The sequence below is a fragment of the Balaenoptera borealis genome (genome assembly GCF_965194805.1).
Source record: "Balaenoptera borealis genome assembly, chromosome: 11".
NCBI lineage: Eukaryota > Metazoa > Chordata > Mammalia > Artiodactyla > Balaenopteridae > Balaenoptera > Balaenoptera borealis.
The window spans coordinates 51,928,280-51,943,347 of NC_138868.1; the positions used below are offsets into that span (position 1 = coordinate 51,928,280).

The 15,068-nt window shown below is 36.0% G+C and overlaps 1 protein-coding gene across 6 annotated transcripts in view; it reads right to left on the reverse strand.

Annotated features, from left to right (window-relative positions):
- FCHSD2 (FCH and double SH3 domains 2) overlaps positions 1-15,068 on the reverse strand; it is a 310,099-nt gene that overhangs the window by 142,637 nt on the left and 152,394 nt on the right. For 5 of the 6 annotated variants that reach the window (XM_082342951.1, XM_082342953.1, XM_082342955.1 and 2 more), the window contains exons 6-8: positions 8,376-8,509; positions 4,610-4,664; positions 3,613-3,741 (exon numbers count right to left, since the gene is read on the reverse strand). The exons of the other annotated variant lie outside the window; for it this stretch is intronic. In XM_082342951.1, the coding sequence (XP_082199077.1) occupies positions 3,613-3,741; positions 4,610-4,664; positions 8,376-8,509 (318 nt within the window). The remainder of the gene's footprint in view (positions 1-3,612; positions 3,742-4,609; positions 4,665-8,375; positions 8,510-15,068) is intronic. 6 annotated transcript variants of the gene reach the window in all.

Sequence of the window (15,068 nt, forward strand, 5' to 3'; positions counted from 1 at the left end):
AGGCCCATGCATCGCGATGAAGAGTGGCCCCCGCTTGCCACAACTAGAGAAAGCCCTCGCACAGAAACGAAGACCCAACACTGCCAAAAATAAATAAATTAATTAATTAATTAAATCCATAAAAAAAAAATTAAAAACTTAATAAAAGAGTTGAACTATAAAGCTGAAGAGGTCTCCCAGAGAGTAGAGCATAATGACAAAGAACAATAATAGAAAAAAGAAATTTGAAGGACTAGGCCAGGAGATCCAACATCTTAATAATTAGAATTCCAGAAAGAGAAAACAAAAGGGAAGAATTAATTTAAGAATCAAAGGACATATTGATAATATTTCATAAGCTTTTCAAAAGAAAAAACACTCAGATATGAAGAATGAAGAATCAGATGGTTTGGAGTTCTCAGTACTAACACAGGAAACAAGAAAACACGAAGAATTGTCTTCAACATTTGAGTAAAAATGGCTTTTAACCTTTAATTCTATACCCAAGTATGAGCACAGAAAAATGACATCTTTATAACACAGTATCTCAAAAAAATTACCTCCCATGCCCAGTCGCTCAAGAAAGTACTGGAGGATGTATTACACCAACGAACAAAGTAAACCAAGAAAAAAGATGCGATACAGACAGCTGGAGATCCAACATAGGAGAGAGGCAAAGGAAGGTCCCAGAATAACTGCATTACACAGGACGCAGAGGGCAATTAATCCAGATTAGAGGAGTAACACAAGACATACTGAGGGCTGTCATCACTAAGATCCTATCAACTGTTAATCTAAGAATAGAACGTCCAAGAAATATAAGGAAAAAAATAATCAATTGTTTAATAAATCCCTGAGAAGGCAGGAGGGAATGAGATATGATCCAAAGCTGAAGTGAAACAGTCATCTTTAGATAGTTATTGAGACTCCTTGGAAGAGTCTTGAACACAGGGGAAGCCTGTAACGGGACAATAATGGAGTTCCCTTTTAATGGTTTCTATTGTCTCTGTAAATTAGGAAGAAAGACCACTTGCTAAGTGTGAAAGAAAAGGGGTAAGTCAGATTTGAGGAGAAGGGAAAAAGTTGAAAAAATTGTTGAAAATAGTAGAGAAAGTCAACCAGGGAAATACAGTAGGATATCTGAGCAGTGTTGAGGGTCCATTTGATACTGGTTCCACATTAATTTATAATCATGAATCTGTTCTGTTGAAAAGTTTTCTTCAACAGTGCTTGGCTACTTAGATGCAGATATAGAGAGAGTTGTTCATCCAGAGCTGGGATTTCATTTCATTTCATTTCATTTCATTTCATTTCATTTCATTTATAGGGTAGTGTGTTATTTAAATAATGAACCATATACTCTAACCAGGATAAAGAAGAAAATGAGTAAAGGATAATACGCCCAAAGTGATCAGGATAATGCCAGGATAATTCCAAGCAATCAAAAAAAAAAAAAAAAAAGATAGCTGCTATTACTACTAACCACTGTCCTCTGGCAGTAAGTGATTTCATTATTCTAATTTGTAATCATTTCTATGTATCTCTCTCTTTGATTAGACTGAGCTCTTTGAGGATAAGAAGAGTGTCTTGTTCATTTTTGCTTCTTCCCAAAGCCTAGCATAGAAGCTACTACACTCTAAGTGACTATTAAATGTGTATGATGAAATCAATGACTCAAATCTCCTGCTTCCAAGCTATTCATATAAATATTTTTTAAAAAGATTCTACTTAAGGCATTATAACTTTAACAAAAATCCAGAAAATAGACCTTACCAAGACAGCTACTAAAGGGCCACTGTCAATTCAGTGATAGAAACTTACTAAGTAGCTAACAGCATGATTAATGGGAGTTTTCCAATACTGCAGACTATAGAATAAGCATGCGGAAGAAAATGAATTAACACATACAACATGAAAGTTGAGAATCCATCTTCCTATTTTTAAGGGACAGGAGGGACTCCTGCCTCTATTTTTTTTTTTTTTTTTTAAATCATTTCAGTACCCTCTAACGTTTCATGAAACGAGTAGTCTGAAGCATAACCTACCCAATGATGATCAAATACCTAGGTGCATAAGGACTTCAAAGTAAGTTCAGAGATACATAATCTGATTGCTGGCTAGGCCCATTAACCTCCTCTTTGATTCTGGCAGGGGGTAGATCCCCCAAATAATACTGTACCTTTCCTGGTTTATAAAAGGCCATAGGGTTTTAGGAAAGAGATCATTTTTGGCTGTGGATTCAAGTTAAAAAACATAAAGATTTTATTTTTGCTGATGCTTAAACTAATACAGTATTCATTTAAAAATATGTGAAGGGGAAAGTATATAGTTAACAGCTTTGTTGTAATAGCAGATGGTATATGGGGAATTACAAACTTAAATGTGAGCTGTATTAAAAATCTTTTTTAATAAAGGAGTTGTTTGAAACTGAGTATATATATTTCCCTAGAGAAACCAGGTTATACTGGGAGGCCAAGTCTCCAGTTGGTCCTTGTAAGTCTGAAGCACTGTGTAACACCTAATAAAATACTAAAATGTCTAAACCTCTAGGTCCAACATTTTATGGGAAAATGTATGCAGGGTTCTCATCTGGGATGTCAAAACAATCCCTTGTCTCTCTTACCACCTGTATCCTAACCAGCAGAAGTCAGAACAGGATAGAAGCCAGGAGAAGGGGATTTCAGACAATAAACAAAAAGGAAATAAAAAATTTTGCAATAGGATACTTCTTAGTTCAGTTTTACTCTCTCCATCCCTCCGTTTTTCCTTAAAGTTTCCAGTAAATGTCCTGTCTCTACTTTCAAGGAAAGAACTCGTAGTTTCTGGACAGAGTTTATCTCTTTTCCAGAGGCACTGTAGAAAAAAAAGAGCGCCCATTCCTGCTGCACCTCCTTCTCAACACCTCTGATTTGCAAAGCAAGCAATTCAATGAAAGCAATGTGGTTGGACAGTCATTAAGAACAATAAAATTGAGAGGGATGGGTTGAAAATAAAGATAGAATAATCAAAAGTTTGGGTCCTTGAGACAACAGGAGAGAATGAGATACAATTCAAAGCAGAACTTGTCTATCAGCAGTGAGGACAAACCTGGCAGCATGTTAAAAATGTTTTCTGCTCCTCCGCCCTTTGTCCTTTACTTGAGTTAAAGTTAAAGATACATATAGGTGTATAAACAGAGAAAGATCAAGATCGAATTTGTAACCCTACATTTCAGGGTAGAGACATTTTCATATAATTACGAGTTACATTTTCTCTTGTTTTACCCACAGGCACCTCATAAAATATTAATGCACAAGTTTACCTATCAATTAAGCATAAAATGATAAAATTTTAAAAAGCTAAGCTTTTAAAAAATAATCATATATTAATAACCACTATACAGTAAATATCTGCTGCTGCTAGGGAATAATACAATCTTTGACTATGATTTGGCTTTAAACATTTTCTTATACTAAAATTAATTCAGATTACATGAAACAGAGGTCACCTAAACAATACCAAGTATATTCCAACAAAATGCGAGGTAGCCTGGCTGCTATTGTATAGACTCAATCCCATACACCCAACAGTCAACTCATGAGTTGTTTTGTCTTTAATGATACAATATTACCACAGATATTAAGGCTGTATTACCTTCATAATGTTAACTAAATCTGTTTGATAGTAGCGATCCTGGTGTGCATTTGCTGCCGCTAATGTAAGAAGATAATCATTCCTTGCATGGGTAGCTTTGGAATTACACTCAGATCGCCGGGCTTTTAACTAAAACATAGTAAGAGAAAAGAAAAAGTCAGTGCAAACTGATACTGTACTGAAAAACATATGAGGATACCACTCTTAGTTGGCTCCCCAACAAGAGTAAAGATGACCATGTGGAGAAACATTTATATGCATATAAAAATTCTTCAACACTATTGAAGAATTAAATAAACAGTGACTAGAACTGTTTGACACAGTAAGAGTGCTTTCAAATATTTGTTATTTACACTTTAAGAATTTCCAAAGCTTTTGAGAGAACTTCATAATGTTTTGCTCATTTTATTCTGATGGGAAAATGAAGGTTCTCAAATTAAGTAAGTCCCTTATCTTCAAAGACTTGGGTAAATCTGCTGGAGTTAGAAAATAGTTTGAAAAAAAATCAACACCCCCTAACGTGCCAAAAGAAATGCATGCTAGTTGGGAGCCAGGCAGACAAAGGTAGGTCACTAAGCTTATTTATCAGGTATTCTGCAGCTTGAGGATCCCACAGGAAAAATTCACTTGCATCTGGCCCAGAATATCTGCTCAGAGGTATAAATCTGAGTGAAATGGATTTTATTGAGCTTTCTAAAGCCCATGGACTTGTTAAAGTCTCTTGGACTAAGTGTTGAAGACAACAGGCTACCTAAGCAGGTTAGGTATAGAAACTTATCTCTAAAGCAATCTTGAGAAGCAGGGAGTATCCAAAGTGCTGACACTTAGTTGAAAAACCCTCATGAACTGGGAAAAAAAGTTCTTCCCTAATGACTTTAAAATGCTTCTCTAAATGAAAATCAGATGGAAATAATTGAACTGCACCCTCAAAAGGCCCAATTCTTTTTTTTTTAAGCTAAGGTTTCTCAATTGTGAAATATAGTTTTCAAAAACTCACCTTTACACTTGCCTTCTGTAAACTGATTCTTGATTGAAAAAGACTAAGTTTAGATCTATAATAAAAATAGAAAAGTATGTTAATAAAATTATCAAATTACATCATAATAAAATGATTAAATATTATAATTACTAAATTTTTTAAAAAGTGACCTTTCCCCGTGACACTATTCTAAAAGAGAACTAAATATATGGAAAACCAAAAGCAATGATTATTTTCCTTTATTTTACTACAAAAGAATTTAATATTATGGTGAAACAGAAAATAGTGGGATTAATTAAATAAAAATATCCTGAATGACAAAAATACAATTTGACGAATCCACTATGTTGGTATCTCCTAATAAACAAGAGTCATCAAACTATAGGTTATTCCCAGTATCATACAATTGCACATGCTTTAGTTTCCACAAGGAAGCTTAAAAAAGCCCGTGGATAACCAACCTATGGAGACAAAGATTAGCAGGCTTTCAGGGCCATGTGCCAGGAATGTGCCATGAATGTGCCAATGCCAGGAATGCAATCTACTGTATGATACTGACCAGGCTCTACAAAGACCTTAATTCCATCACATCTCCCATTAAAAGTTCTTCTTGTTTGGGTGCCTGCCTATGTGCTCCCTCCACTCTTAACATATCTATAGTATTCAGAACATAGAGATAAAGCCCTTGGACTTTCTGCCCTAATATGATTTTGTTCTATTTAACCTTCTCTTTTCTGGTGTCCTTATTTCCCTCAATCCCTCTCAGCTTGGGAGGGGAACCATAATCTAACAATCAGTAATTAAAATATCTTGGCTTTATGCAAACAACTAGAGATAACCATAAGGAGAAAAATGCTAAGGAACAACCAACATTCCCCACAACCAGTAATTTCTGAAGCTGCAATGTTTCTCTTGACTGCAGTGTCATGGTGATTGCCATGGGAAAAGTCAGAATGTGCTGGAAGCTATGCCATAATATGAAATAAAGTTGCAGACCATTTGGTATTGGAAGACAGAGCAAGCCAGTCTCTGCACAGCAAATGTGAGGACAGAAAAAGCAGCCTCTCATCTTTCTAACAAGAGAGGAACATTCAAGGACGTACAAACATGCATTCCAACTACTCCACTACTAAAAAAAAAGCTGGGTCTAAGAGACTCCTGTTATTTTTCTACCTTGCCATATTCATATTTGATGGGGGTTTTCTTTGTTTTTATTAATCAGATTCCTATTCACTTTGATCTAGAAAAGCAAAGGCCACAGAATTTAAAATTTGAGAGCGCCTGTTCAGGGTTAAGAAAAACTGTGTTTGGGGTATACTCATTTCTACTTTTTTTGTAGCCATTATCTAAATAGTCTGAGTTGCATCTGGATTTTCCAATGTAAGGATTCAAGTCTCTGGCTTCCGCTTCATTTTCTAATCCTTATACAATCCTTTTGTGGTAATAAAGAAGGTACTAATAATAGGTAAAATAATACAGTTCCTGTCCTCAAAGATTATTATCTAGAGCAAATAAAATATATACAATGAACCATACTACATACTCTTCTTCCTCACCTACCTTCCAAATGTTAATGTTCCTTAGGTTTCCAAACTCAACTTCTCATCTCATTTTATATATGATTTCTTTCATCCCTTTAATTATCATCTGATATGCAACTGACCCCCAAAGCAAGATCTGCAGGCTCAAATTCTCATCTGAGAGTCAGATATATAACCCTCTACCAAATATATTCACCCCACGGTCCCACATATTTATCAGAACATACATATTCAAAGTGGAACTCAGCCATCCCTTCAAACTGTATCCTTCCTTCTATGCTCTCTCCTAATGTACACATCTCTATCTGTCAAATCATCTATCAAAACTATTGGGTTGGCCAAAATGTTCGGTTGGGTTTTTCCGTAACATCTTACAGAAAAACCCGAAGGAACTTTTTGGTCAGCCCAATATATACAGCCCAGTTTTCATTCCCCTTCCTGATCTTCCTTCTCATCTCTACTTAGAAAAACCATTCTTCAGAACTGTGTCCAAACATCACTTTTTTCTATAAAGGTTTCCTTTTTCATTAGGCAAAATTAATCTATTTTCTATGCTTACATAAACAGTGTTTTCACACAACTACTAAAATAAATTGATTACTAGGTGAGTGACTTTAGGTACTTAACTTCTTTAAGTTTACTATGAATAAACAAATCATAAATTTACTTTAAAACACGTTTGTTTTTAATTCTAGGCTTTAAACTTCTTGAGGGCAAAACTTATCTACCTCATCTCTGTATCCATAGTACCCGATATAGAGTAATCATTCAATAAACACTTAGTGAGTGAATGAAGATAAAGAGACATTTCTCTCTCTGTTGTAGAATTAATTTTCCAGAAAAGTTACACATTGAATTAAATGTCTAATCTGCTGTATCCCCTTTGAATCTGGGCTATATTAGAAGGCAGTTTCTTGCTATCAGCACCTGTGAATTAGACCTTGTCAAATCCACACTTCTCAGGAACAGCCCCACAATTGTCCTCATTTTCACCCTGTGGACCTTGGCTAAAGTAGGTATTTCTATATGCTCTACAAATCTGTCAATTCTCTGTTCTAGAATCCCTGAGCATTTTAAAAAACAATTTCTTAAGAACCATCATGAAAGGATATTCCTAACGGAGAGCACCTAATCTAAAAACTTCAGGTCTAACTGGGAAGATGGGTTCACTGACTCTATGAAAGTACAGGAAATATTTGTATGCTTACAAAAATAAAATAATAAAGATAATAAACTAAGTTAGGGAAATATTAAATATGTTTTCCAGTAACATTAAGCACTTTATGAGTATTCATTTACCATCCCTTGGGACAAAATAAACTTTCCAGGAGCCCCTAAATTTTCACAAGATGCCTATGAGATTGCTTAATTTCCTGCAGATAAAAAAGTATATTAGAAAGACAACCCTGACTCCTTCCTAGTCTGTACAAGTGTTCATAGCCTTTCTGATTTCATGACTAGGAGTTCAAACTCCTACATTTTCCATCAGTGAGCTCACCGAATGGGAGTCTCACCATTCCTCAGAGACATCTTCAGAATCCCATTCTATAACACAGGTTTATTTTTTCTTAAAAAATTTTAATCTTTCCTCAAGTTGTCATTGCAAAAATCTCTACTGCTAGCTTTGCATTTCTTTCTGTTATAAACTGCCAGTTCCTTCTTTTCCTAATTATTCTCAAAATAAAGGACTTTTAATTTACATATATTGAAAGTAAAATTCACACACAGTTCCTAAAGCATACATTAAAAATTATATACGTTAGAACTTCATGTAAGAGAAATTCTGGGGCAGGGTTTCTATACTGAGGTCAGTGGTCTTATTCACTTGATGCATCCGTAGTCCTTCAAAGGCATACTGAGGATCAAGGATTTTCGACTACAACTGATTTACTCTGGCATGAGAAAATTGAGGCTCTAAAACCCTGATATTTAGACACCATAGCAACTTTAACCAGACTTCTGCTAAGCTTCCAATACCATGTTCATTTGTCTTCTTTCCCTTTCAAAATTCAATTTAATGTGAAAACTGACTGATCAAATATTCCCATTTTGCTTATATTAATTTAAATAAAAATCAACTAATATAAAAGAAAATTTGATCTAAAGTATGTAACATTTATAGGTCCAATGAAACCAATATAACCTAAGAATGACTCTATGCCCTGTATTAACAGAAAACAAAGTACTGGCAAAAATAACACTTATTTGCATAATCACTTTTTCAGAAATGCTAAAACACATACTTTGCCTCGATGTCAGCTTTCTCTCGTACTGCATGAGCCATCTGTTCAGTCTCAAAGTACTTCTTTTTGCCTTTAGCTAAATCTTTCACTGTCTCTTGCAATTCAGTTTGGATCTTTGTCAACTGGTCCACACACTGTAAAATACAAAGTGCAATTATTATGATTTTAGTCTTCAGGCTTACAGAAAATGAGTTTGTCCTAAGAACTATGCACTATGCCCTCAGGATGGAAACCCAGGAGAAGAATCAGCACTTTTAGTACCCTTCAAATTGCAAACTGAAATACAGTGAACAGCTGGTACTCCCATCTCAAGTAATGTATCGAATAGTGTCACAGTTTGCTTAACAACTCTGCTTTGAGAAATAACCTCTGAGTGCTACTGATAACTGACATTAAGCTAAGGCATAAGAAGAGCAACAGTGAAAATGCTCTTAGTGTTGGAGCATAGCAATAAAGGCAAAGGATTAAAGCAATTCTGTAATCTTCATAATATTAATAAAGTTTCTCTATATGTTTGGGGAACTGATGGTACAAAGGATACTGAAGGATTCACTTCTGGGAAAGGAGGATTGAAATCTGAGAAGTCTGGCCACGGAGCAACTAAGCCCATGTGCCACAGCTACTGAGCCTGTGCTCTAGAGCCCGCGAGCCACAACTACTGAGCCCACGTGCCACAACTACTGAAGCCCACGTGCCTAGAGCCTGTGGTCCGCAACAAGTGAAACTACCCCAGTGAGAAGCCAGTGCACTGCAACGAAGAGTAGTCCCACTCCACACAACTAGAGAAAGCCCGAGCGCAGAAACGAAGACCCAATGCAGCCAAAAATATAAATAAATAAGAAATCTGAGAAGTCTGACAGGATAAGCCCAAGATGAAGGAGAGAAGCAAGAAACCTGGGTACCACATAACAATTATTACTCAAAACTATCCCCAACTCAACTCTTTGCATACACATAGAGATTCTAGGAGAAGAGACAGACATAATAACTGAAAGAAATATTTAACAAATAAACTCTTATAACACAATGGGGCCAAAGTAACACTGCTTTGGGACTCTTCTGGATATCCAAAGGGGGAATTATTTTCCCCAGTTTGAAACAAACCACTGAGAAGTTTCACCAGTCTGAGGCCAGTTCAGGGCAGCCCCCATTGAAAAACTTCGGAGCCTGGAATAGCATAGCCAGTGCATGGTGGAGACTGAAAAAACACAGCAAAGCAGGAAGAGACATTGGTAAGTAAGGGACTATTTTGCCAGGGTGAGCAGTGTGGAATAGAACAAGGACATCAGAAAAGCAAGGATAAAGCACAAATAAACTTAGACATGTGACATATAGGCTAGAGTTTCACTACTTTACAGGAAGTGAGAGATCTGGAAGGTTCCCTATGGGTACATTTACTGAGCACCTAATAAGTGTCAGGCTGTGAATAAAGGGTAAAATAAGACAAAACAAAAAAACACCTCTTTCCCTGCTGCATGAAAACTGGACCCTTAACTTCCAAAGTCTGTGTTTCAACAGAAACCTAAGACACAATGTCAACTGGGTTATTCAGCAACACGACGTATAAATATGAATCTACCTGATGGGTAAATTGCATCAACTTGGGAGAAACTACAAATGAACTACAAATATTTGATGGAGAAGTCTTGGCTTTGGGCTTCTGTGAGTATGGTCACTCCTGTATCTGGACATGTCCCTTGCAGGGACCTTGGAAGCTCTGTCTATAGAGCTGTAATAAAAGGTTTTCCTCTCCTTTAGAGTCTGTGGCTACCCCTGCACATGTGAGTCTCATTCCCTTGTCCCAGACCTGTCACCTGGGGACCAAACAGAATAACTCTGATCAGCTATGTAGACTGAAGCATAAACTGGTGGGAGAACTAATTCTACTAATGCAGGATGCCGCCCTGCTGCTTAACTGTGTTCCCTGTCCTAATGTCCTTCTAAGTAATCCTCATGCCAGGTGTGGCCTACGATACTTATGAGTCTGAACGTTTAGTTACATTTAAGAAGACTCCCTATGTGCACTGCACAAGCACAATACACTATGTCCAGCACTTTATAGGTATTACATCACACTCAGTCCTCAAAACAACTCTGTGATAAAAGTATTCATATTAGTCCAATTTTAAGATGAAGAAACAGACTTAAAGAGGTTAAACAACTTACCCAAAGTCATATGGTGAATTTACCATTATAGTATGTACCCTAGTTTTGTGATAACCATGTTTTTAAGGTTTCACACAGTTACTTTATCTTAAAATAGTAAGCTTTAAAAGAATTGACATATAACTCACATACCCCAGTGGTTTTTAGGATATTCACCAGGTTGCACAACCATTACCTCTGTCTCATTCCAGAACATTTTCATCACCCTAAAAAGAAACCCCATACCCATTAGCAGTCACTCCCATTTCCACCTACCCCCTAGCCCCTGGCAACCACTATCTACTTTCTGTCTTCATAAATTTCCTATTCCAGACATTTTGTTTAAATGGAATCATATAATACATAGCCTTATACATCTTACTTTTTTCACTTTGCATAATGTTTTCAGGGCTCATCTACGTTGTATCACGTACTAATTCTTCATGCCTTTTTATGGCTGAACAATGTTTCATTATATAGACATACTAAAATAGTAAGCTTTTATCTTGCGAAAAATCTTTAATTTTTAATAGTCCTTATCATAAACAAATCTCTTATTTACTAAATAATACCGTGACAACCTGATACTCCTATAGAGAAGTGCTAAACATCCCAATAATGCCATGTTTGCATGTGTGAAGAGCTGAAAGAATGCTCCATGGCTACAATTAGATATTAATAACTAGGAACTGGGGCATGGTCTGAAAAAAGACAACTGTGTTTAATGGGCAAATGGGATGGATTATTTAAAAGAGGAGTCAGGTGTAAGGTATCTACATCCAAAATGTTCATCCAAAACAATGAAACTTGGTCTCAGAAAACTGATCAATGAAGGGAAGCCCAAGAGTCCCAGGGTGATATTAAGCACTGAAAGGGTCTGCTAATTTGAATATTTTGAGAGGAAATGAAACACAGTAGGTCAAACGTTTTCCTGAGGACTGCAAACCACGTGGATAGGATCTCAGTATATTCACACGAAGTGAACACCATGGGTACCTGTACATGAGCACATATGCATGCACACATGTGTGTGCGCACACACACACACACACACACACACACAGAAACACAAACACATAGTCACTCACTCCTTATATCCCTACCCTTTAAAGGACATCTCTCCTTAGTCTCGGGTAACCAAACATCTTATAGAGATTACTTAATTCATTTTCATTTATAAAAGGTTATTAAATTAAATTACTTTCTATATGTGTCACAATATCAGATGAATTTTGTGGCAGTTCATATCTTTAAAAGGATTTCTCAAAAATCTCATCAGAAAACTCTGGTTGATTCTATTCCTACTTGCTTTCTCCCTTTACATAAGTTTCTAAGATACTGTTTATCAAACAGTATTAGAGATAGCCTGTGTGCACACTGAAGAGATCTCTTGTGATCCTTTCTTCCCTAACATTCATTAAAACGACAATCAAATGTTTCCATCACCCAAGTGAACTGTTCCAAGTGAGAGTAAGCTGGGTTCTTCTTCAAAGGAAAATGCCTGCACATAACAAAATATCAAAAATATTTATTAAATAAAAGTCATCAAACTTAATTTGCAAAGGAATAGGATTTCCTTTCCAACTTTTAAAACAAATTTCTTCTGTAGAAATCCAATTTTCTGAGGTGGATTAAGTCATATACTTAAAAACAAGCTTAATAATAACCATGTTAAGAAAAGCCTTGATGTGATACATGCCCAGCTCTTTCTCAAGAGTTATCAGCACTGAGCAGACAGAGAAATGAATGTGTAAGTGTACATTAGGGCTAAGGGATCATACAAAATGACAAACTTGGATATTAAAATTCAGGATCCTAGTGAAGAAATTAAAAGTACGATTCCTGAGTATGACAGATACTAGGATAGATAGACTTGCTAATAACTTGAAGACAGGAATAAAAATAAAGGTAACTTGGATCAATACATTGAAGGCCTACAAACTAGTACATCCTCTGACCCAGTAGTCCTGTCCTGGAAATTCATCCTAAGAAAATAACTTTTGGGACTTCCCCAGTGGTCCAGTGGTTAAGACTCTGCGCTTCAGCTGCAGGGGGTGAGGGTTCAATCCCTGGTCAGGGAACTAAGATCCCACATGCCGCACTGTGTGGCCAAAAAGAAAAAAAAAAAAAAAGAAAAGAAAAGAACTTTTTAAAAAGTTAACTTTTATTACCTTAGTGGTAATAAAACAGAGGAATGACTAAATAAAGCAGAGTAAATGAAAAATTTATTCAGAAGTAAAAAATAATAAACATAAAGCTTGTATAGAAACATTAACAATTAATTTGGAAATAGAGGATGCAGAAAACAGGATATCCTAAAACAAATTATCCATGTATTAATTACAACTACTATAAAAACTAATTAGGCAAAGGAGTAGGGAACATCTATAAATAGTCTACTGAGGTGAAAAGTTGTATGTATTTTTCTGTAAGCCTATTTAAACATTAAACTCCAAGTATTTTTAAAGGATTGAATACGATTTGGAATTAGGAAGTAGTATATTCAAGTTCCTGCTCAATAATTTACTACCTAAGTCTCTCTAACATTCTTAGCCTCAGTTTCATCATTTGAAAAATAATAATATTTACATACCTAACAGGTTGTCATGAAAATCAAATGAGACTATAATGGATATGGTAGCAGTTTACAAACTCTAAAGTATCATACAAATGTGAATCTCAATTATTTCAAGGAAGGTAAACTCTAGTATAAATGAGAAAGATATGGATAAAAGCATAGCTAGTTTAATATAAGAATGACAAATGTTAACTAGAATTATTGAGGTGATCATTTTGCAATATACACAAATATCAAATGATTACATTGTACACCTGAAACTAATAAGTCAATTTTAACTCAATTAAAAAAAAAGAATAGATTAAATTTTAAAAAGCCATAGATCATTGTGGCTCTTGTTTTGATTTATAAGCAAATGTCAGCATACAGAAAATGATTTAGAAAAAGCCATGATATAATTCTCATTATAATCTTCACAACAGTCAGACGCTTTATAATTGTATCTGAAATTATCCCCAAGTATTATAAAAGAAAACTGATGAAGTAGAGAAAATTTTAAAAAGAACATGACCATTAAAATGTTACAGAGGGGGGCTTCCCTGGTGGCACAGTGGTTGAGAATCTGCCTGCCAGTGCAGGGGACACGGGTTCAAGCCCTGGTCTCGGAGGATCCCACGTGCCGCGGAGCAGCTGGGCCCGTGAGCCACAGTTGCTGAGCCTGCGCGTCTGGAGCCTGTGCTCCGCAACAAGAGAGGCCGCGATGGTGAGAGGCCCGCGCACCGCGATGAAGAGTGGCCCCCGCTTGCCGCAACTGGAGAAAGCCCTCGCACAGAAACGAGGACCCAACACAGCCATAAATAAATAAATAAATAAATAAATAAAGGAATAGTGAAAGTTAAAAAAAAAAAAAAAAAAAATGTTACAGAGGGGGGACTTCCCTGGTGGTCCAGTGGTTAAGACTTCACCTTCCAATGCAGGGGGTGCGGGTTCGATCCCTGGAGGGGGAGCTAAGATCCCACATGCCTCACGGCCAAAAAACCAAAACGTAAAACAGAAGCAATATTGTAACAAATTCAACAAAGACTTCAAAAAAAATTTACAGAGGGGTTAAAATCCAAATATATAAACAATTCATACAACTCAATATCAAAAAAACAAACAACCTGATTACAAAAATGGGCAGAACATGTGAATAAACAATTTTCCAAAGAAGATATACAGATGGCCAAAAGGCACATGAAAAGATATTCAAAATCGTTAGTCATCAGAAAAATGCAAATCAAAACCACAATGCGATATGACTTCACACCTGTTAGAATGACTATCATCAAAAAGACCACAAATAACAAATGTCGGCAAGGATGTGGAGAAAAGGGAACCCTGTACTCTGTTGTTGGGAATGTAAACTGGTGCAGCCACTGTGGCAAACAGTATAAAGGTTCCTCAAAAAACTAAAAATAGAACTACCATATGACCCAGCAATTCCACTCTTGGGTATATATCCAAAGAAAATGAAAACACTAATTCAAAAAGATACATGCACCTCAATGTTCATAGTAGCATTATCTACAATAGTCAAGATATGGAAGTAACCTAAGTGTCCATCAACAGATGAATGGGTAAAGAAGATGTGGTGTATATATATATATGTATGTGTGTGTGTGTGTGTGTATACACACACACACACACACACACACACACACACACACAATGGAATACTACTCAGCCATTAAAAAGAATGAAAATTTGCCATTTGCAACAACATGGATGGACTTAGAGGGTATTATGCTTAGTGAAATGTAAGACAGAGAAAGACAACAACTGTATGTTAACATTTATATGTACGATCTAAAAAATAAAACAAACTAGTGAATACAACAAAAAAGAAACAGACTCACAGATATAAAGAACAAACTATTGGTTACCAGTGGGGAGAGAGAAGGGGGCAGGGGCAAGAGAGGGGATATGGAATTAAGAGGTACAAACAACAATGTATAAAATAAATAAGCTACAAGGATATATTGTACAGT